Source organism: Microtus pennsylvanicus, chromosome 3 (genome assembly GCF_037038515.1).
Source record: "Microtus pennsylvanicus isolate mMicPen1 chromosome 3, mMicPen1.hap1, whole genome shotgun sequence".
NCBI classification, from domain to species: Eukaryota; Metazoa; Chordata; class Mammalia; order Rodentia; family Cricetidae; genus Microtus; species Microtus pennsylvanicus.
This window is the reverse complement of record NC_134581.1, coordinates 122,558,735-122,583,414: the sequence shown is the minus strand read 5'-3', so window position 1 is coordinate 122,583,414 and position 24,680 is coordinate 122,558,735. Positions and strand designations below refer to the sequence as shown.

The window sequence follows — 24,680 nt, the reverse complement described above, 5'->3', positions numbered from 1 at the left end:
TGATGTGGGATGTCTCTCTGTATGCTCTGAATATGTTTCATTACCATTGATTAATAAAGAAGCTGATTTGGCCAATAGCCAGGTGAAACAGAGCCAGGTGGAAAATCCAAGAAGTGATACAGGGAGACAGAAGGTAGGGTCTGGAAGATGCCAGCAGCTGCTGGGGAAGCAAGATGTGAGGTATCAAGCCATGAGCCTCATGGTAATATATAGAATAATAGAAATGGGTTGGTTTAAGTTGTAAGAAGTAGTTAATAATAAGCCTGAGTAAATAGGCAAAACAGTTTATAATTAATATTAAGCCTCAGAGTGGTTATTTGGGAACTGGCAGGTGGGAGAAAAACCTCGAGTTACAGAGGAACAACCATGGACCGAACTCTTTGAAACTCTAAACCAGTTGTTCCTGTCAGATACTTGTTCTGAGGAATGAGAACACTAGCCAGTGCATCTCAGCATCTCTGCCCCTGAAAATTTAGCAACCTTCTGGCCAGCCCACTACAATGACAGACAGGTATCTCTTTTCCAATGTGCTCCAACTCCAACTCCGTCTTCCTGATCCCCAAACAACTTTCTCCAGCTTTCTTGTTGTTACACATTGGCATCCTACCCATGGTTTCCTAAGGCCCAAACCTCAACCTTTAACTGACAATTCCATTTCCCACCTCCCTTACTCATTCATCACTGGATAGCACCTACAATGTCTATTTCTCATGCATTACCTTCTCTCCATCACTAATGCTTCTAATCTAAGGTACAGGACTCCATGTCTCTCATTATGGCAGCCCAACAGATTTCTATCTTTTAATCCTGCTCTAGTCCACTTTAATTCAATCTATTCAATTTCTTCCTAGAGTGAGCTATTAAAGAGAGACATGGGGCTGGGAGGTGGTGGCCCATGCCTTTAATCCCAGCACTCGGGAGGCAGAGGCAGATAGATCTCTTTGAGTTCGAGGCCAGCCTGGTCTACAAAGTGAGTTCCAGGACAGATTCCAAAGCTACAGAGAGAGAGAGACCCTGTCTTTAAAAAAAAAAATTCAAGGGAGAAGGAGAAAGAAAAAAAGAAGGGGGAAGGAAGGGAGGGAGGGAGGAAGGAGGGAAGGAGGGAGGGAGGGAGGGAGGGAGGGAGGGAGGGAGGGAGGGAGGGAGGGAGGGAGGGAGGGAGGGAGGATAAAGTCAGTCCCCTTAGTCAAAGTCTACGCAGGTTCATGATATGTTCACAATAATGTAAAGATACCTTAGTGTGACTGATTGACTGATAACATCTGCCGCTCCGGTCTTAGCTACTTCACCCTTTATTTCTATACTCTATATGTACCAGACTTTCCTACAGGGACCTCAATGCACCCTCTTTCACAGCAAGTGCCTTGAGGCCCTTGCAGAAAGATATTTCTCTTCCTAGAAGTTCCTTCAGTATGTCCTTAGTCCTTTCCATTCACATAATGTATTGCCATTTGAAGCTGTGTGTTTTGGGTACTATTTCTCTGCTGTCAGACTTCTCACCTCAGACTCTAGCATCTATGAGGGCAGAGACCATGAATGTCTTTCCCTGGTACACCCACACTCAGAAAATGTTCTCAGTAGTGATTTTGGACTCAGTTATGTTTAGATCTTCAGCTCATCTATTTTCAAGTTTGGCCTAAAATACCACTGGAATTTCTCTTTTTAACGTCTAAATCACCGTATATTTCTTCCCATTCCTAACAATGGTGGATCTGCTGGACCTTCATCATCTCAAGTCAGAGGGAGAGGAAGACAAACTGCACTGGCCAGCTGAGAAAGAAGATCTAAGCCTGACTGTTCCACGTGTGAAGTTCTGAGAGACTTCCAGGTACCCTGAAGCCAAGCCAGGTATAACACGTGATGTGTTATAGCGGGTTCGTAGTGAAACAAAACAATTTTGACCTTTAGAACTCTGAAATACTATAGAAAATAAGAAACATAAATAACCAAATGGAAAGGGGGTCACGGAATGAAGTCTGCTTTAAGAGAAAAGCAGAGGATGCCTATTGAAACCAGTGTGTGAGCTGAGCCCCAGACAGTTACGGGGTCAATAAGCAAAAGTAAGGTGCATGGTACAGAGTGGGCAATGCAGCGTGCAGAAAATCAGACACTCCTGGATGGAGAACAGAGACAGAAGAGACTGAAGAGCACATGACAGGACCGTCACCTTTTGAGAGCTTCGTCAACAGTGGCCAGGTCACAAAACTGAGAGCTCCCCAAGGCCTGAGATCTCCACTCGGCTGTGACTTCCCAGTCCTGAATACAACTCACATAGCATACCATAGTTCATCATGAGTACCAGCTACATCCTGCATCTCCAGAGACTGCTCTAGCAGACGCACCCCCATTTATGGGAAGCAGCTCTCTGTTCCAGTGTCTCTGATCTATGCACACTTAGGTGGCTTACAAGGTAAAGCAAGATTCCAATACGTAGTAATCTTAGCATACTTTTATCTTTCCCATGCCTGTGAGCTCCTTGAAGTTAAGTAATAAATATGCTGAATTCAATATAAAGTACAATAAATAAATGATAACATAATGCACAATATTAAAATAGCTGACATGTGTTTCTTGACTTTGCAAATAAAAAGCACTTCTAAGAAACAAACAAAAGAGAGTAATGGGACAGGAGTGATGTGGCCAAAGTATGGCAGGTGTATAAAAATGTCACACACAAACCCATTATTCTGTACAAGCAAGATGTGCTAATAAAAACATTCCTACAGGACACAGGACGTTCACTCCTGCTAGATCAGCCCACCATATGCACAATCACCTATATCACTAATGAGCAAGATGACCCTACAAGGTGATACATAGGATGCTCATTTCCTAGGTTTCCATTCCTGTTCCTGATCACAGGAAGTGACTGGTGCATCCTCAGGAGATGAGAAACTGAGGATGAAAGTGACCACTGTGCCTCTGCACCCCACACACCTTTCCTCATGAAAGTGGGGGTAAGGATGTTCAATATTTTTTAAAGAAAATATTGCATGAAATGAAAAGGACCACCTGACTTGTCATGAACAGGATGTGAGAACGCACCATAAATGTATTAAAATGAAGCATATTCCAGCAGTCTACAGAGCGACCTCGGGATGCTGGGTTAAGGTAACTCTTGTCTAATCTCACATACCCCAATGCAGACGGGCTTGACCGCAGTCTCTCTGGCTACTGAAATGCAGCTCGAATGACTCTGTCACTCAGGGGCTGGGTAGGTCGGAAATTGTCCCCCAGGATCCCATCGCAGCCTTCTACAAGTTCTGCCCCCTTCACGTGTGTCCTCAGCCTTCGGAACTCCTCTATCTGCAATGAGAAGCAGGAGACAGGAGATCAGTCACGAACCGCACGTTATCAGGTTTGGAGCTTCAGAAACACCTTTAAAAAATATACACAGATGGCAGGACAAACGAGAAAAACGAATGCTGAACTTCAAGGAATGCAGAGCTGCAGACGGCTCAGCGGTCAAGAATGAATGCTGCTCTTGCTGAGGACCTGAGTTTAGTGCCCAGCGCTCACATCAGGCAGCTCACACCCACCTGAAAGTCCAGCTCCAGGGATCTGTCACCCACTTCTGGCCTGCAGAGGTACTGTACTCACAGCGCGTGCGCTCTCTCTCTCTCTCTCTCACACACACACACACATGCACTCTCTCACACGCGCACACACACACACACATGCGCATGCACGCACGCGAGCACACACACACACATGCGTGCACACACACACGCACACACTCATACACAAGCGCACTCACATACACATGCACAAGCACACATGCACACGCACATACACACATGCATGCATGAACTTTAAAATAACAATAAATCAAACAATTTTAAACCAGGAAAACAGATTTAGTTGTTCCACACCTAAGGATATGAGACAAGGCCCTTAAGAGAACAGGAACAGGGAATCCGGGTAACTCCAAATATGAAGAAACCTACTGGATTTGCGAATGTGAAAATCATACCACACAAAATTTTTGTGTCAGCTTAAAGCAAGCAGACAGAAAGGGGTGGACAAAGGAGGAAATGTCAAAATTTTCTCAAGTACATTCTTAGCCAGCATGCTCGGATGCCACTGAGTCCACGCTGGCTAGTTGGTGAAGGTCCTGCAAGAATTCATGGACTCCTAGACTATCTTTGTTTGATAGTCATCTGACAGAGGGTTACAGTTCCTATAATATATAAAGAATTCTCTAAAAAATCTAAACATTGGGAAACTAAGAAATTTGACTGGCAGTTGTTTATTAATAAACTCAGGAGATAAAGGCAGGCAGATTTCTGTGAGATGGAAGCCAGGCTGGTCTACAGAGTGAGTTCTAGGACAAACAGGGCTACACAGAGAAACATCTCAAAAAAATATATATAGAAGAAAGGGAGAGAAAGAAAGGGAGAGAGGGAGGGAGGGAGGGAGGGAGGGAGGGAGGGAGGGAAGGAAGGAAGGAAGAAAGAAGGAAAGAACTGAAGGAAGGAAGGAAAAGAAAGGAAAGACACTAATTTGAAAGTGGCCTACAGGAACTGGAGACACTGCTCAGCAGTCAAGAGTGCAAACTGTTCCTACAGAGGATCTAGTTTAGTCCCTAACACCCACATGGTTCAAAACCACCAGTAATTCCAACTCCAGAGGACCTGAAACCCTCTTCTGGCCTCTGAGGGCACCTGCACCCAAATGCACATACCACACACAGACACACACACACACACACACACAATTTAAATATAAACTAAAATCATTTTTAAGTCGGGCTATAAACTGAGCAGAGAATTCTCAAGTGTGTGTGTGTGTGTGTGTGTGTGTGTGTGTGTGTGTGTGTGTAAAAACACCTTGAGAAGCAACATCCTTAAGCCTCAACATCCTTAGCCATCAGGGAAATGCAGATTCAAACCACAGTAAGATTCCATCTCTCCCAACTTAGAATGGCCATACTGCCATCATCAATAATGGAAACAATAACAAATACTAATGTGGATACAGCAGAAGGGAATTCTTGTGCACTGTTGGGAAGCTGTAACCTAGTGCAGCCACTTTGGAAATAAATCTGGAGGTTTAAAAAAAAACTAGACATAGAACTACCAAAAGACCAAGCTACACTGCTCCTGGGCACAAACTCAAAGAACTTTAGATCCTCCTACAGACACCAGTGCACATTCATGTTCATGCAGGACCAAGGCTACTTACAGCAGAGTGTATCAGGGGCTGTGGTGGTTTAAATGAGAATGGCCCAAACAGGTTCACATGTTTGACCACCTGGTTCCCAGTTAGGAGAAATGTCTGGAAAGGAGTAGAAGGAGTGGCCTTCTTGGAGAAAGTGTATCACTGGGGATGAGCTTTTGAAATTCCCAGGTGTTTCTTTCTCTCTGTTTCCTCCTGCTTTCAGATAAGGACCCACGTTCTCGGCTACTGCTCTATTGCCATGCCTGCCTGCTCCCCGCTCCCTGCCATGACAGTCACAGACTCAGCTCTGAGACTGTAAGGCCCCAGTACATTTATTTTTCTAGAAGATGATCTGGGTATAGTGTTTCACAGGAATAGGAGAGTAACTAAGACAGGGGTGATGAACGTGTTCGCAGCCCTCAAGGTGCCAGGGGTTTCATGGGTATGTAGGAAGTTAAGGCCAACCAGGCAGAGAGATGAGCCAACCCGGAGTCTGCCTTGTGCTGCCAGAGGTCCTGATGGTGCCTAGTCAATGAGGGGAGACCATGCCTGAGGGCCTAGCAGCAGGCTCTGTCAGAAGTCCTAATTGTGCCTAACCAATGAGGGGTGACCATGCGATGTCAACGGATAAGAACGCCTGGGTTCTAGGAGGGTATAAAAGGTTTACCCTGTCGCTAAATAAACAAGTCTGCTGTACCCCTTCACCAGACTCCTGATGTCCATGTCGCTAACATCACTCCTTCTCCAAGCCCCCTCCCCGAAGACATTAGGTCCAGCTACACAGGTATGTATTTATTCCCAAATTCATCAACTGTATATAATTCTATGGAGATTGTTGCTAAATATATACAGCTAAATATTAGTCATATTTCAATTTAAGTTTAAGAGTAGCATCATGACTCAAATCAAAACCCTGACTCAGGAGGCTTCTAACTTCTCAACTATGAGCGACTGTGCACAGGCTACTGAATTTGGCCACGTTTCCTTGAGATAGAACTAAATAAGATAAAGAGCATTTTCCCCAGGCTTGCCCTTTTTTGGGTGATCTGCATAGGAGTTATTAGTAATAACCACTAACAAAATCAATACTGTGATAGTAAATAGTAGCTTGTCTTGAAATCTCCTTTGCCAACGAAATCAGTCCAACACCTTCTTACATCCTCATCCTAGAAACAAGGAAGAAACCTTTACGACAGACACTACCTTTCAGGACCCATTGCCAACACCCACATTTTGGAAGTGACCCGTTAAAAACCATGGCCATGTTGGTTTGTTTTTTATTTTGTTTTGCTTTTTCTTTCTATTTGGCTTCAGGCAGATTTTTAGGACCCAGGCAAAGGGCAGCCACATTCTTTGCTAAAATATGACAGGAATGGTCTCTAGCCCAGTGGGTAATATTGTTCCAGACTGAAAGTTCTTGAGCTGGGCCTTCATAGCCCACTGCTCTCAGCACTACTCTCCTCTAAGCTCAGACAAGGATGACCCAATAAGCCCCATTACAGATTTCAACCACTTTCCTAGTACAAAATCTGAATGTCTTCTATAAGACATTAAAATAAAATAATGCAGTCAGGTCTATCTGAGCAGTAGACCCTTCTCTAGTACCAACTTCTGTGTCAGTTACTTTTCTATTGCTCTGCTAAAACACTGTGACCACAGCAACTTGGAAAGCGTTTGATTTGATGCTCAGCATTCCCAAGGGTTAGAGCCCATGACCATCATGGTGGTGTGTGGTGATATTTTGTTTGTGCTACGCAACAGAAAAAGCCTGTCTGGGTATGGAGCAAGCCACTAGTTAGCCATAGAGGGCTAGCTGTCATGGCACACACCTTTAATCCTAGCACTCAGGAGACAGAGGCAGACGGTTCTCTGTGAGTTCATGGCCACCCTGGGCTATACTAGATTGATCAGTCCCAAAGAGAAACAGAGCCAGGCAGTAGTAACTCACACCTTTAACCCTAGTACTTGGGAGTCACAAACCTTTCACCCCAACAATAGGGAGTTAGAGATAGGAAGGGATATGGCTGGGCAGAGAGAGGAATATAAGGCGGGAGGAGACAGGAGCTTAAGGCATTCAGTCTGAGGATTCATAGAGACAGGATATTTCTCCCTTTGGTCTGAGGACCTCGTAGTTGACTAGTGGCCAACTGCTCTGCTTCTCCGGTCTTTCAGCATTTACCCATAATATCTGACTCTGGGTTTTTATTTATTAAAACCAATTAGAATTTGAGCAACAGGGGTGAGCACAGCAGCAGTGAGGAATGGGATCTCCAGCATCCCCTGAGAGCTCATATTATGAACTATAAGTAGAAGGCCAGTAGAGATAACAGAGAATAGTGTTGACTTTTGAAACCTCAAAGCCCATCCCCAGTGATATACCTCCTCTAACAAGGCCACACCTCCTGCTCCTTCCCAAAGAGTTTCATCAGGTTTTAAATGGATGACCTATGGGGGTCATCCTTATTCAAACCACCTCAGCCCTTTAATAGTGCTCATCTTGATTTTTCTTGGTTACAACATCATTCTTTGGATTTCTAATTTTCACTGCCTTCTCGGTACCTCTTTTAATTTTTAACTTTACTTTCTTTGAAATTCTATGAGGAGCAGTGAGTGAAATCTTTAAGTCAAAAACAGACCTCTCCTGAGATCTTATTTTAGTAGGACCACTCTAACGTGCATTTTCATAGACACAAACACAGGCTGTATAGTTGTGAATCTGCACCTACACTGTGTGGTGGTTTGAAGGAAAATGGTCCCCAAAGGGAGTGGCACTATTAGGAGATGTGGCTTTGCTGGAGCAGGTGCGGCCTTGTTGGAGGAAGTGTGTCACTGTGGAGGTGGGCTTTGAGGTCTCCTATGCTCAAGCTAGTCCCCATGAGTTCCCAAAAGTTCACTTCCTGTTGCCTGCAAATACAGGACACTCAGCTACTTTTCTGTAGGAGGTCCTTCTGTTTATGTGTTGCTTTCATTGGTTAATGAATAAAGAAACTGCCTTGGCTTTTTGATAGGGCAGAACTTAGGTAGGCAGGGAAAACAGAACTGAATGCTGGGAGGAAGAAGGGCAGAGTCAGAGAAGCCATGGATCCTCCACCTGAGACAGACGCCGGTTAGAATCTTGCCTGTGTAAGCTAGCCGGGCACCGGGGACAAACGAGCAGCTCCTTCTCACTACAACACTTTTCCAGCACCATGTCTGCCTCCACAGTGCCATGTCCCACCATGATGACAATGGACTGAACCTAAGAACTGTCAGGAAGATACCCCAAAGAAATGTTTTCATTTATCAGAGTGGCCGTGGTCATGGTGTCTCTTTACAGCAATAGAAACCCTAACTTAAGACATACTGATCCCCTCTCAGGAGATTCTCAGTGCTCTGTGCTAAAAATTCTTAAAGAGATGGGGAGGGGGGTTGGTTACATGAAGGATTAGGAGGGAGGAATTATGTAATTATAATCTCAAAAATTAAAAGTATTTTTAAAATAAAAATAATACAAGCATAGGAATCAATCTAGAACTTAGCAAACTTGAGCCCCTTGAAGAAATGCTGATATATAAAAAAATCATAGAACTTGGTGTGGTCTGTTTCTTAAGCATTTGGGGATTAGTGATGAAGAGTAAATACAGTCAGTTTTTGAGAATATGACCCTTAGATCTCTAAAAGACAGAAACCATTCAAACATCTTTGCAATGAATGATACTGTTTTGTTTTATTTTATTCTTTTTTTGTATAGAAGTGGCCCTGTAGGTCAGAGCTGGGACCACACACACTGTGCAAGCCTTCTCCAGAGCTATAAACCCAGCCCCTTCAAAATCATTAAGCACATACTCTAGAGGTGCTGGCTCATGCTTCCCCAGCTAACATCTAGAGGTGCTGACTCAGGCTTCCCCCAGCTAACATCTAGAGGTGCTGACTCATGCTTCCCCAGCTAACATCTAGAGGTGCTGACTCATGCTTCCCCCAGCTAACATCTAGAGGTGTTGACTCATGCTTCCCCAGCTAACATCTAGAGGTGCTGACTCATGCTTCCCCCCCTAACATCTAGAGGTGCTGACTCATGCTTCCCCCAACATCTAGAGGTGCTGACTCATGCTTCCCCAGCTAACATCTAGAGGTGCTGACTCATGCTTCCCCAGCTAACATCTAGAGGTGCTGACTCATGCTCCCCCCAACATCTAGAGGTGCTGACTCATGCTTCCCCAGCTAACATCTAGAGGTGCTGACTCATGCTTCCCCAGCTAACATCTAGAGGTGCTGACTCATGCTTCCCCAGCTAACATCTAGAGGTGCTGACTCAGGCTTCCCCAGCTAACATCTAGCCAAAACTTACAGGGGTGGCTCTGCTCCTTGGGGATTGGCATTTATATGTTTTTCTCCTTATGTAGAACGCATCTTGCTACAATACCTAGCTGAGTCTAAACTCTTAGACCCAAATGACATTGCCACCTTTGCTTCCCTATGGATGTGGGTCTCCACAGATGGCTTTTGTTAGCATTTAGAGAATCCATGTGGAACTCAAGGACCATGAGAATAAAGTCAGGGAATGATCCAGAATTTCCCAGGGCTTTCTTTCTGGGTCTCTTACATACCCACATATATCACAGTATCCTAAATGTCAAGAAAGAACGAATTCATGCCTGTGAAATGAAGTCTGTTTCCAGAACTGTCTCTTTTCCAGACCTGGAAAAATACCTATAACAGAATGGACAAACTAATAAAAAGTCTGGCTGTTTCAGGGTGATTTCTATTTACTCTATAGAAAGTAACATGCATAATACAGACCATAAATGAGCACGAGTTTCGTTCATCCTTGACCACTCCATTGCTTTCCCTGGCTCACAACATTCAACTTTTCCCTGAAAGCTCTGACTGACCTAACAGGAACTAAAGCATAAAACAGACATTTTCCCTTTACAGGAAGAAGATTTGACTCTGAAGGACACCAAGGCACATACTCACCTGCATCTGGGATATAGTTAAAGGGTATCGGAATAATATCCAGGTAACGCCTTCGCTGCAAGGTGGGATGGTAAGAGAGCCTTCGTAGACCCAGTAATCCCGCAGAAGAGGGTCTGTGCAAACACAGGGACAGGTTAGAAAAGGCAAGTTGATGGACTTAAGATGCCAGCAATGAAGTCCAAAATGGCAGTCTGTCACTTCTCAGGTGGATTCTTAAACTACCATTTGCGAAGACAATAATCAATGAAAAACATTATTAATTCTCTTTATAGTTACAGAAATTTCTATCAGTGGCCCACTAGACATATCTATCAAGCTTACTATAGTAAGGAAACTATTACCCATTTTTTGCATTAGTTGATTCACAGCTGAAATCCATTGAACTATGTGTCAAGAACTATTTAGAGGAGTATAAATCAATTCATTGAGTCTTCACAGCAAAGAAATGAGACACATTAGCCCTATTTTATATAGAGAAACTGAGTTACAGAATGTTATTAATTTGTCCAAGATAATACAAAACCAGCAGAGGATCTGAACCCAGGCAGTCTGCTTTCAAAGGCTGTGTTTTTAAACATCTTGTTCAAGCTATCTCTACATTGCTCCTTCCGCAGCATGGTACTAAAATCCTAATGTGATAAGAAAAAAATAAGTCACGGATCTGAACTCCTTGGCATTGCCTAAGAGGAATTCGGGATTAACTATACCAAAGTAGGTGCTCAATCTAGGAGGGAAATAGCTTGTGAGAGAGCAGGTAAGTGTAGGAAGACAATACAATGTACCAATCAATTTGGTTTTCTTTGAAACACTATGGAACAGCACACAATATAAACAGAGAAATGTGGAGACCAAATTTTTATATAAAAATACCTTAAACTCCAAGTTATATCCAAAGTGTTTTTTGTGTAATTATTACATGTGCATTAATGCGATTAGAGCATTTAATCATGATGCTGTAAGGAGAGGACCTTATAAAATTAGATAGAAAGCTGATTTCATCCTGGTAGCCTGATAGTCTTAGAAGTGTGTCCGTTACTTGATGACCATGGGTCCATTACACTGAGGTAGCAACTTCACACTTTACAGATGATGTCACTAAGAATGTTCTCTCCGAAATAAGGAAGCTGTGGCGAGGGTTTCCTAACATTCAAAAGGTTTCCTGCCTTATCAACGGCGATCTGAAACTACACCTGCTATAGAGAACAGAAACCACAAAGCTGCCTCACTAACTAATAATGTGCGGTTTATTAACTAATAATGTGTGGCCACGGACACTCTAAGATAAACAGTGTGCAGTGACAGTTAACGGACATTTCAGGCCACCAGAGACAGGCTTACCTGGTAATAAAGTGTTGGGATTGAAGCAAGGTATTGTTTTGGATTTTCCCTGAAAAAGAAAAAGCAATTCAGGACATGTTAATGCAAAATGTATAAATGTTTGAGTAAAAATTATTAAAACTAAAGAGCTACACTGACGTCTTTCGTGATGATCTCATCGTGTCCCAAAATTAGTGCGTAGCCACTTTTCCCACTGGAGTGAGATGGGTTGGATCCAATAAAACACACCTGCTCTGAGTTGATGGCTGTTTGCTTCTGAATTTAAATTTCTCTTATAACGCCTGGTGTAGAATAGTACAACCGGTGCCTACCAGACCCACAGAAACATTTTTACTAAAACGCACGCCATAGGAAAAATTGGCAGAGAAAGCGTGTTCCTCACCTCCGAGTCTCAGCAGGGCCGGGCTTCTCAAAGCCTCTATACCCTAACTTCAGGACAAGCCATTGGCTGCCTTCTGGAGAAGGCCTCTGAACCTTTGGAATATCCCCGCCCTTGGTAAGATGCTTTTATATACCTGACGCCTTGGGCCATGCCATATTTGAGGAGAACTCCTGTGGTTTCAACCTGGCCCTTGGAGGCTGCTCCACTAGTGTGAGCCAGTGTGTGTAGCCCAGAAATGGAGGGATGCCTTGTTTGGCTCAGTGAGAGAAATGACAGCAAGGTTGACGATGCCAGACGAAATTAATGAGGCAATTCATGCTTAAATGACCAGTCCCTGACATTAAGGGCCTTGAGAGTTCCTCTAGTTCACAATATGCTGGGATTACTGGGGGCCCAGAAGGAACATCAGTAAGATTGCTTCAGGTCCCCCTAGACTTCAGCCCACATCCCTCTCCCAGTACCACACTGTAATAAACCACAATCGTTAACTCTAGCATCTACTCAGAGTCCCATACATCCCTTCTAGAGATTTATCAAGCCTAGAGACAGCTGCTGGGAACTCACATAGAACTTCTAACTAATGGTTTACCTTATACTGGATGTCCTGGAGTATCTCAGTCACAGCCTTCAAGCCAACGTGTTCCTTCCCTATCTGAAACACATAAAGCATAAACCACAAACAACACATTTTGAATGCTTAGCTTTTATCCAAAATAACTACCAGACATAAGGCTCCAGTCTACCTGAATGGCCTTCTTGGGAAGGAGTGACCTTTCTGTTAATGGTCAGGTCAATAACTAAAGATAACTGAAGTTTTAAAAGCCTGTGCCACCTCACCTTGCTACAGATATTTATTACTGGTGTCATATGCAAATATAAAAGCATAAAAGGTTGCTATAGGAAAATGCCATAAGTAACTCCAAATTAAAGTGATGCAACAGGTATCTAAACTCTTGCCTGGTGTTTGTTTGTTTGAAGACATGCTCTCTATCTAGCCCTGGCTTGAAATCTGGTATGCAGGCCAGGCTAGCCTCAGACATTAGCCTGCTTCTGCCTCTGCCTCCTGGGTGCTAGGATTAAAGACAGGCACCAGCATGCCCAGATTTCTATTTCTATTTATTTACATATTTTGCCTTGTATTCTTGCCTTTGACATTTAGAGAGTTAGGTCATAAATACTTCATCAAAGTTGAAAATTTTCATTAACTCAGAAGTGGATATGATGCTTCATATGTCAAAGTTATCAAAATTAAAACATCTCTTGATTACTGGCGATCACTATTCAATAACTTCTTCATTCTTAGTAAAATAAGACTTTTTCAAAGATTTCTACTTTAAATATTTATACAGTTATATACCATATAATATATAATTGCATTTTATACGTTATAATTATTGATTACTGTATAGCTAAATATTAAAATATATGGTATAATTATATATTTTATATGTGTTGTATATGATTATATATAATATAAGTGTACTATATATATTTAAAAACTGATACTTGAAATATGTTTTCTGACACTTAGTATCTTGTCTAAATGTTTGGTGCCACCTGATTTTGAGCTGCTTCCAGTGCACTGTAACAACAGAGAGGAAGAACAGACATTATCTCAGCTAGACAGGCACTGCCACACGAGGCGTTTCCTGCGTGCACACATCTGCAGAATGACCTGTAAGGAGCTGGTGTAGCTGTCAGCACACACACCTTTGTTTATCCCAATGTTGACAGTGAAATGTGCAGGAGAAAGAAACAATGAACCTAAGAATGGCCGATCAGCTTGATGTCATAAAAAGAAAAAAAAACAATTTCTGAAGCAGGCTCTAAAAACAGAAAATAAAATTTCTAAGGTTTAAAGAGTATCCTTTGTGATTCTATACATGAACGCAAAAGCTGACATCTCAATTAGAAACCTTCCTTGGCCTTGAGGAGAAGTGGACCCTCCTCACTCTCAACGGTTTCACCTGGAGGTAGCTCTTGCAGGCATGACTGAGTGGTCCGATCAGTTTTCTCTTCCTGAACCTCCTGTCAGATCTAAGCACTTAGGAGTCCACACCAGAACAATGGAAAGCAGCACAGCACAGTGGTCCAGCCGTGAGCTCTCCCGCTGCCCTGACCAGCTCAGCTCCTCGCCCTGACGCTGCCACGTTCAGCTCCTGAAACGGCTGGTTTCCTTAACCTCTTTTCCTCCTTCCTGTCATTTTGAAATTTTCAACTCCAAGAGGCTACACTTTCTGACCAAGCTTTTGTACCCACCCAGCCTTCGGTCCTCTGCTCCCTCCTTTCACTGGCAGCCAACACCCTCGGCCCCTCATTCATCCTTTCTCGTTAAATTGAATGACGTCTTTCATTCCACTCTCAGGTCTTCCATCCTTTTATCCCCCTAAATCGCCCGCTCTTCAATTGATCATCGCCACAATCTGCTAGACTGTCCTTTGCTCCTGTGTAGACAGAGAAGAATCCCACATGTGCTGTCCCACCTAATCCAGGCCATCCAGCCTTCGGTGGGTTTGCCTCACAGACTATTATCTCTCTCACCTGGCTGTTTCAAAGACAAACCCTGCACTCGGGTCCCTCTTACTTTACAATGTGCTTTACAAGTCTCGAAAGGATGATGGGCACCAAACGTGAGTATCCCCAACTTCCCGCCTATCTTCACCTGAGATTGTAGCTGCTCTATACAAGGCTTTATATCAAAGTCACCGAGGGAGATGTCCTCTGCACCGCACCGGCCCTTCTTGTAGATACTTCTGCATTAATCATCCCATCTCCTTTGTGTATTTTCAGACTGCACTAGCTCATCATGCGCAGAAGGAAAGTACTAGACCTCAGATCTCAAAACTTGCCACCGGCTTTTGCTCCTTTAGCCCTTCCCTGTCCAAGCCAAGCGTTTAGAATCAAGTCAGCAAGCAGCACCCCGCTTCCTCCTCTGGTGTCCATGGCTGAGGCCAGCGCTCCAGCCTGGGGTACTGAGAATTCCTTTATTCCCTGCTTCATCCAACGCTCCTCAGCCACTCCTTACTCGGTGAGAGTTCACTCTCACAGGTTAGGTAACTATTTCCTGAGAAAAATCAATTTTTGCACAGCTTCCTGCATCTTTCCTCACACCAATGGATGGAGGCAAGAACATCTGTGTGTGTTCTGGAGCTTTCCATGGCCGCAAGCTTGTTCCAGGGGCTAGTCCCAGGAGGCTAGGTTTGCAACTCAGGCCCCCATAGTCCTCAGGCCACTACACATGGAGGATCCAACAGTGGGAACATTAAATGATCACACCTAATTCAATTCACAAGCCCACTGTGTAACAAGTCTGAAAGTGAAGCTCCCCTGTTCCCATCTCCCCACACACGATGACTTGTTTGTGTTCCTATGTTTATTTTCCTTATTCTTACTCCTAAATGACGGCACAAAGCCTTCCACTGCCTCAACTTTACCTGCTTGATGCTCCACTCACATTTCCAGGTTACAAAAAAAAAGAGGCCTTTTTAAAGTTAATTCTTCAATACACTAAAATTAAAAGCGTTCTGCCAATAATATGTGATTCCTTTCTGCTTATATAATAGTTGCAAAGCTAAACGAGTGTAGCTAAATGAGTGTACGTAAACATGAAGTAGAGAGAGGGAAGAGAATTCAATTTAAATTGCAAGGATTTGTTTTAATTCAGCTCATGGGCCTCAAATGTTCTTCTTCTGAGACCCAAGAAATTGTTAAAATTCCCAAGGACCAAGTTTCTGCTTTACAGCTCAGGGGTTCCATTGTATGCGTCTGCTAAACTATGAAACATTTTCTGTCATCACAGAGCTCAGTGCCCAGCTTAGAGTGGCTAAGTCTGCCATGGCCTTTGCCAGTCTTATTTTATCATTGCTTTCTACAAAGCATTTCAAATCATCTTTGAGCAAAAATTATTAATAACAAAAAGACAAGGTGATTATATTTTTTTTTTAGAAAGCCTGGATCTGAGAGAGAGAGAAAAAAAAAAACTCTGAATTCTTTTTTCCTGAATAAAATGAAGTCTGACTTCAGAAGACATTTTCTAACTTGTTTCTCCAAAGGCCCCAAATACCATTCTGAAGAAAATATCTAACGAATAAGTGAAGTGTTTTATACAAGAAAATCTTATGAAGGGTTATATTATCAGTGTTTATATGTGTTTCATTTGACCTCCAAGTAATAAAATTGTGAACTTAAATAATTTGACCAAATGGCTTCAAGAAAGCGTCTCTAAGCCATGTGCCCTCACAGCAGGACCATTTACCTGAACAAACAGGGCGATGATGGCGATGCCGTGGGGCTTCCCAACCGCCTCGTCGATGCTGCCGAACAGCGTGGAATTCCAGTGGATCAGATGGAGCTGAGGAGAGAACACAGCATCACTTAGCATCCTTCTGGAAAACCAGGCACTCGGAATCTCCATGGTGTCCAGTATAGAAGAACCACAGTCAGTCCGAAACAGACTACTGCTCCCAGCAAAGTTCTCTGTAAGAGTCTCCCTCCTTCTGTCTGGCTCAGGGAGACTCAAAGTTCCACACCTGATGAGCTGTCATTCTCCAAATCCAGGCTGTGGATGGCAAGGGAGCAAAACCACAGGTCTAGACAAACGGTTGCTCATTGGAAGGATGGAGGCAGGGTGTGTGTGCCTAGTGGTAGAGAGGTCGGCAGAGAGGTAAAGACCCTAAGTGTAAACCCTAGCACCAACAGAGAGGGGAGATTGGATTGTGACCTGCATATAAGAAACCTAAAAAGCCATTCTCAAAATCTGACAGATTATTTCAATTACCTGAGAATATCCAGAAACAGCAAACTGTTGAGGGGAGGAGAATGTAATTTTAGAAAAAGGCCATTTCTTCGACGACAGATACAATTTTATCTGTGAGGTAGGGGAGGTGTGGAGGAACCGGGAGGAAAAGAGGGAGGGGAAACTATAATAATGATAGATTGTATAAAAAAAAAAGAATCGGTTTTCAATAAATGAAAAAAATAAAGCTGACCACTAGAGGGAGGCAGCAGACTCAGCATTGGAATCAGCTGCTGGAGGCCAGGCTGCGAAGACAGACTCGCCAGGACTGTAACAGTCCAGTGTGAACCATCAAAGCATCGCCTTTCTCAGCCTCCTATTCTCAATTAACAAGAGGCCGAATCATTCTAAGCTTTCTCTTGTGGCTGCAACAATGGCTGTCAAAAGCAGCCCCGTGGTACAGATAAGAGGCCATGGCTCCTGTTCTATCGACGAAGCTCCGAGCCCTCCCTCCAGCAGAAGGAAATCTTTATCCATCATTTCACAGAATTTAAAGGATGTGTTCTTCTAATAAAATACTATGGGGAACTTTTTTCCAGAAACAAAACATTCATCCCCTTTTTAAAAGCATGACTTTTTGTTTTCTGCCTGTTTGGGGGTGTGACGTCTACTTTGGCTTGCTGTTCTTCCCAGCTCAGTCAGTCATTGCTTGTACCTGCCCTCCAGAGGCCCGGGCACATTCTTCTAAGCACAGTAATTTGTGATTCCTTTCTGCCTATATAATAGTTGCAAAGCTAAACGAGTGTAGCTAAATGAGTGTATGTAAACATGAAGTAGCGAGAGAGAAGAGAATTCAATTTAAATTGCAAGGATTTGTTTTAATTCAGCCCATGGGCCTCAAATGTTCTTCTTCTGAGACCCAAGAAATTGTTAAAATTCCCAAGGACCAAGTTTCTACTTTACAGCTCAGGGGTTCCATTGTATGCGTCTGAACTCTCAGAGATCCGTCTGCCTCTGTCTCCCGAGTGCTGGGATCAAAGGTGTGCACCACCACCTGGCCTCTACGGCTAAGGAGTCGCTTAGCTCTGCACTCTGATCTTCAGGCAAGCTTTTGTTAGATCACAAACAAAGTATCACCACATTAATCACAAGCCACGGGGATCCACCAGTTTGTCGCCCACTTTTGGCCACGCTTCCATCTCTGAGTCCTCGTGGTGTTTTATAATACTCTAGCTGCCTGGTTCTTCAGCCTCCAGGCTTCTTCCGCCTCTGGCAGCCAGGTTTTCTCATGGGATTTTCCCAGAACACTCCCCTTTCCTGTCTTGCAACCACAGCACAGTCTGTTCGCATCTCAAAGACTTAACTTATTCCGATTATGCCTGCTCTCCCCAGCCCTTCCTTTATTCCTACCGTTTTCGCAGTTCTTCCTTAGAAGAATGTTGGTTCAGTTCCTTAAACCAAAGCCACAGATAGAGGGAAATCATCAAGGCATATGAAGAACTAGAATACCTTTGTGGGAACCTAAGTTTGGCAATAAGAAGAGGGGTTGGAAGGAAAGAGGGTCAGACCGGGAGGTGCTTTAGATTTTGTCATGGTTCTAATGTGGAAACACCAGGCCAGCATATGATTACATTGGTAACATGATGCTACTGAGAAGCAATCAAATTTTCCCAACAGCCTCTTTCCTTCGAGGGCCTTTCTAGCAGTAGGGAGAATGCAGCAGAGGCTGGAATACAAGCAAGGTGGGGCCATGGGAGCTCAGCTGAAAAACTGCAGTAGGGCTATCTGCTTTGGGTGGGAAGAGAAGAAGTAAGGTGAGGAGTCAAGGCTTTGCTATATAGCCAGGCTAGCATAATACTTACTGCAGAGCCCAGGATAGCCTCAAATTCACTGCAACTCTCCCTCCGGAAGCTGAGATTACGGCAGGCAAGCACTACCATGCCCAGCTTTCGGTATATTACTTTTATGAGTTAGGTTGTTATAGAGCTAAGCTATAGAGCTCAGTTTGGCCAAACACCAGTCCAGATGCTGTTGGGAAGGTGTTTTGTAGCTCTGATTACTACTTAAATTAACGGACATTGAGAAAACCTAGTTACCCTCCGTAGTGTTGGTGAGCCTTATCCACTGAGTTGAATGCCGTGAGACCAAATACTTAAGTCCCTAAAAAGAAAAGAATCCTGCCTCCAGGACAAGACAAATTCTACAACAGTTTCTCACTAAACCACCAACTACAATGCCAATTTCTGCAAGCAATTTCCTACCTCCAACCTGCCCTGGGGATTTGGGTCTCACCACCCCTCAGTCACAGAGACCAACTCCATAATTTAAAACGCCTGCTGTCTCCCTCCTTTCTTCTCTCTTCTTCCTCCCTTCTCCTTTACCCCACCCTTTCATGGTCTTTCCATTTGCCTGAAGAAAAGAGAGTAATACAGCTTGTACAAGCCAAAGAAGAGGAGAGAGCAATGGGGATTACATCTGAAGAAGACTAGCAGCGGGAGGATGAAGAGAAGGCCTGGTGGCTAAATGAGCATCACAGCAAATCTAGGACTGGACAGAAGGACGGGGGAGGGGCCAGCAAAGCTCCCACGACAGACAGCGTCCTCAGCTCTGCTTTTACTGGTTTTTATCACACGCCTCTTCAATCCGTTTCTGCTACACACCACAGAATACACAATGCATACAGTACTCTTTCTCATCATGGTATCTTTTCCATATTTACTTGTAGCCAAAAAAAACTGAGCAGAAATTATTACCACAGTCATTACTATAATTTAACCCTTTAATTGTTAGTTATGGTTACTCTACACTGTGTCCAACTCATAAATCCCTCTATCATTGATATTTATGTGTATTAGAAAGCAGTTCATACACACGGGGTTAGAAAGATCCTGTTTCAGTCATCTACTAGAGGTCATGGAACCAATACCCCCAGATAAGGAGAGGAGACTTCATTAACGTGATCACGCATAAATACAATCTTTGTAGAACGGGCACATATCGTTCTAATGGAGGTAGTTCAACAAAGGACTCTGGACGCAAATGGATTTGAATTAAAATCTACACACCAAGGCTGTAGTGATGAAGCAACTCGAAAGGGAGGTGCAGCCACGTTTCCCCCATCGTCTCCTGGGAGGTCCAAGCAGACAGCTATCGTGAGTGGAAGGGCCTTGGTAGATAAACTTCAAAGGCAGACATGGAGACAAGTGCAGGCTTGCTGGGGGCGTGTCTGAGGACTCCAAGGGCAGCAGGGAAAGACTGCAACCTGCAAGCCCGCAACTCTGAGCTCTCAGAAGCAAGGGGCTCTGGCAGACCTCAGCCAGGAATCACAGGCTGACTCTCCTTTCAGCCCCGCGACCGCAGCAGCCCTGTGAGCTTCAGAAGTCACCTCCGCCTTTGAGCGTCAGGTCCTCTGCAAGCTAAGGAGCACTGTGCTTCATAAGCCTGGTTTATTCCCTCCTCCGCCCCCCTGTGCTTACACCCTCTCTATGCCCATCCTATTTTGCTGGCATTAGCACTGCTTATGTGTAGCCAGTGAGGGCATTGAAGCAGGGAGTTCTGGGGGATGGAGGGCAGCTTTCCTGCTTACAGCGCTGTTACTATTCTTAAGAACTAGTTGTCACTGTCACTGTATCTGCTGCAGGGCTTCAGATGGCCCACTGTGCAGAGCCACCTAACTCCTTCAAAGAACACTGGAATAAAGCTGACCCCTACCCCAGGCCAGGACCCAGCTGTTGCTAGTCTACGAGGAACCTGGACAGTATTTGCTTTGAAAATACACGGTACAGTGGGTAGTCAAGGGTTACCTTGTACAGGAGGAACCCAAATTCTTACTGTGGCCACCAAACACCCTCAAGTGGGTCAATGGTTTTGCTTGCTTGTAGCATGGGTTGTTAGATCAGCAGAGAACAGTTTTCTCTGACAAAGAAACCCAGCCTTCCTCACTCTTTACAACTCTTTTCCCACCCAAGAGACCTCAGTGAGAGTCAAACACTAAAATGATCCACCCTAGCAGAAGTGCCGGGTGAGCAGGTTGCTGTCCTAAGACATCAGACTGACTTACAGACTGCGTAACTCACCTTCCTCGAGTGCCGGAGCCAAGCCTTGATGGAGTTTTCACTACAAGGTTCACAGACGCTAATTTCCTATAATTGACTGTGTGGCTTTACCATTAGTCCCTGGGAAACGTGAATCTTCATATACTTAAGTCTCAGCAGCCAATAAATGTGTCCAAAGTCTTGAAACTCTGACACTCCATAGTCATATAGTCATTTGTTTGGCACTGAGAAAAAGGTTTCAAGATTCCATGGAAGCTTAACAGAAAGCTATCTTCAAGATAAACAGGTTTATTATTAACAGAAATAACACGACAGCGTTAAACCACAGAAGAGTGAATCACTACAATGGAAAAAGTCATAAACTCTGAAAGGCTCTATGACCCACCAGTACCCCGGGCACTCCCGTGAGTTTGCTGAAGTCTCCTGTCAGCAAATGCTTAATGGCATTTCCTTTCAGAGGTTTCCGTGTTTGTGCGAGCAGAACAGTTCTAGCTCTGACACCAGTTCTTTTCAGAGGTCCGCTCTGGCTGACTCAGGCACAATGCGGCATCTCCGGAGTCTCAGATGGCAGCCCTTATCTCCACTCACCGACGCCTTTCCTGCCCCCGCCCACTGGCATTACAGAGTCCCACTGACCTCTCTGGAGCCCAGCCTTCACATCCCCTCTGCTCAGAGTCTCTCATTTCCTGTATTTCCTACTCTGATCTGGCACCGATGTCCTTAATCCCTTTCTTCCCCACTTAAGGATCTAATGCTCAATGCGAGAGTGACCCATATTCCCCAGGACTTCTCCTCTCTAGTTCCCTTCCTCCTACCTTGCCTTTCTCAACCCTGGGAATCCTCTCTCTACCCTCTGACCTCCCTGGATGTGATAGAAAAACGGACTGGAGAAGGAGGTAAGCTGTGAGCCAGGAGCATAGGGGAACAGACAAGATGAGAATCGAAACTAACAGATACAAGAGACGAGGAAGAAAGAGCGGAGAGCTAAGATCCCCACACACACCAATATGCCATCAAAAGAAGGATGGGCTCAGTTTTATAACGTGGTGCCTTGTTCTAGACCTCTGACACGAAACTAGAGCCGCCAGAGAACGGAGACAACAGGTAGGGAGACACACCGGTTACGGTCTGGAGATATCCCAAAAGCTCGCATGCTGAGGGCCAATAGGAGTGCTATTTAGGGAGGTGGTTAGCTAGAGGGTGGAACCTAGCTGATGGAAGTGGGTCACCAGGACATGGCATTGAGGCTTACACCTCATCCCCCTCTCCTTCCCAACACACACTACTTCCTGGCCACCGCAGAGTAAAGAGCCTTCTCTCAGAAGCTCCTGCTGCCGGGGTGTCCAGTCCAAGCATATACTATCAGACGGCCATGGAATGAACTTTTCAGAACCAGGACCCAGGCCTCTGGAAGCCACAAGTCACAATAAATCTTGTCTTATATAAGCTGCATTTCTTGGGTATATCTGGTCACAGCAATGACATAACGTACCTTTAATCCCAGCACTCGGGAGGCAGAGGCAGATAGATCTCTGTGAGTTCGAGGCCAGCCTGGTCTACAAAGCTAGTTCCAGAACAGCAAGGGCTATACAGAAACCCTGTCTTGATAAACCAAAAACCAATCCTCATTCTCAGCTTAAGCATCAGTCTGCCTGTGGGCCTGAGATAAATGACCTTGGGAAATGATAAGAAAAAAGAACTACAGGTAAGTAAGTAATGCTAAAACAGTCTAGATTGTCTGCCTTATAGATAAGCCCATAAGTTTATATCCAATACCATGTGGTCAGCCCTGAAATCACAATCATATACATATCAGTAACAATGAGCAGAATGAGGTTGTGTGTGCATTTATACACACACAGCAGAAATGAAGAAAAAGGGGCCACGGTTTTGAGAGAATAAGAGGGACCATGTAGGAGGAGTGGAAGGAGGAATTAGAAAGGGAAAATGATCCTCTTTTTGGGTCTGGCTTACCTCACTCAGGATAGTGTTTTCTATTTCCATCCATTTGCATGAAAAATTCAAGAAGTCCTTGTTTTTTACTGCTGAGTAGTACTCTAATATGTATATATTCCATACTTTCTTCATCCATTCTTCCATTGATGGGCATCTAGGTTGTTTCCAGGTTCTGGCTATTACAAACAATGCTGCTATGAACATAGTTGAGCATATATTTTTGCTGTATGATAGGGCATCTCTTTGGTATATTCCCAAGAGTGGTATTGCTCACTCATATTTGTTTTCTAGCCATAAATAAAGGACATTGAGCCGATAATTACTGATCCTAGAGAAGCTAAATAAGAAGAAGAACCCAAAGAAAAACATATAGGCATCCTCCTGAATATTAACCTTCATCAGGCGATGAAAGGAGACAGAGACAGAGACCCACATTGGAGCACCGGACAGAAATCTCAAGGTCCAAATCAGGAGCAGAAGGAGAGAGAGCATGAGCAAGGAACTCAGGACTGCAAGGGGTACACCCACACACTGAGACAATGGGGATGTTCTATCAGGAACTCACCAAGACCAGCTGGCCTGGGTCTGAAACAGCCTGGGATAAAACCGGACTCGCTGAATATAGCGGACAATGAGGACTACTGAGAACTCAAGAACAATGGCAATGGGTTTTTGATCCTACTGCATGTACTGGCTTTGTGGGAGCCTAGGCAGTTTGGATGCTTACCTTACTAGACCTGGATGGAGGTGGGTGGTCCTTGGACTTCCCACAGGGCAGGGAACCCTGATTGCTCTTTGGGCTTTCGAGGGAGGGGGACTTGATTAGGGGAGGGGGAGGGAAATGGGAGGCGGTGGCGGGGAAGAGACAGAAATCTTAAATAAATAAATAGAAAGAAAGAAAGAAAGAAAGAAAGAAAGAAAGAAAGAAAGAAAGAAAGAAAGAAAGAAAGAAAGAGAGAGAGAGAAAGAAAGAAAGAGAGAGAGAAAGAAAGGGAAATGATATGTGATTTTACTTTTTTAATTAATAAAATAAAAGTTAATACCCTGGCAGGTCAATCACCTGACGAAAGAGCCAGCTCTGAGGGAGGCAGGTCTACTAAGCTGTGTGCTAAAAGGCTAAAAGATTAACTATTCTTTAATGGGATAATAGGTTTTACTTCCTCAAACTCCCACCCCCTGGTGTGGTCCCTGGGAGCTACCATGAGGTTCAGCCGGATCACTGCTTACATCCTTTCTGGGTAACTTTTATTTCATCTTTTTCTTTCAGGTGCTGGTCAGAGTCTGAGTATGCATCCTCTGGTATTTGGGACTCCTTATTCTTTCTCTGCAGCTCCCCTTCCCAATGTGTGGCTGCCTGTCCACCAATAAATGATGGCAGAGCCTGGGCTTGGACACAAACAATGTGGCTTTATTCTAGCTGATTCCGAAGAAGGGGGGATTAAGGAAGTCTAAACTATGACGAGGCCACTCCAGATAATTTCCCCCATGACACTATTCAAACCCATTCATTTATTTCCTTAAAACTCAAAGATTATTAATGACACCTTCACTATAGAAAGCCAGACCACCATGATCCTTCATAACTTCAAATGCCTCCCAAACGATAACTGAGAACTGCGTAAAGGAAGAATAGAGACCTGCCCCTGTGCACCTCAAGGCCAAACTTAAAACACTGCTTGCTGGAACCAGCCTTCAACCCAACCCCAAAAGCCCATCTACTAGGGTCAAGCATTTGTCAATACTCTAGTAACAAGGTCCCTCATTTCCGGGAGAGAAAAAAATTACCCTGTCCTTTTCCTGACAGAAACACTTGCCCATCTTTTCCCCCAAACACCTGCCCACCCCCTGGGCCGTGCCCTTCTCTGTAAGGAACTTCCTCTCCCCGTTATTTGAACCACAGTATCTTTTTATCACCTAAACTAGAACAGCAAACTTCCGGAACCCCAAGAGTTTTCATGCTGCTTTATCCTCCCAGCAGATTCATTTTCTCTTCCATGGGTCCCTATTCACCATCCTTGCCCCGCCCTGACCATTTCCTCCAGGATATGCTACAATCTACTTCATATTCCCCCCACTCTGTCCACTGGCTCACCTCAGG

General features: G+C 44.3%; 1 protein-coding gene across 1 annotated transcript in view; it reads right to left on the bottom strand.

Annotated features, from left to right (window-relative positions):
• Positions 1-24,680, bottom strand: part of Ca8 (carbonic anhydrase 8) — a 68,748-nt gene that overhangs the window by 15,564 nt on the left and 28,504 nt on the right. The window contains exons 4-8 of the mRNA XM_075967018.1: positions 16,092-16,187; positions 12,426-12,488; positions 11,455-11,503; positions 10,117-10,229; positions 3,137-3,306 (exon numbers count right to left, since the gene is read on the bottom strand). Of these exons, the coding sequence (XP_075823133.1) occupies positions 3,172-3,306; positions 10,117-10,229; positions 11,455-11,503; positions 12,426-12,488; positions 16,092-16,187 (456 nt within the window). The 3' untranslated portion in view covers positions 3,137-3,171. The remainder of the gene's footprint in view (positions 1-3,136; positions 3,307-10,116; positions 10,230-11,454; positions 11,504-12,425; positions 12,489-16,091; positions 16,188-24,680) is intronic.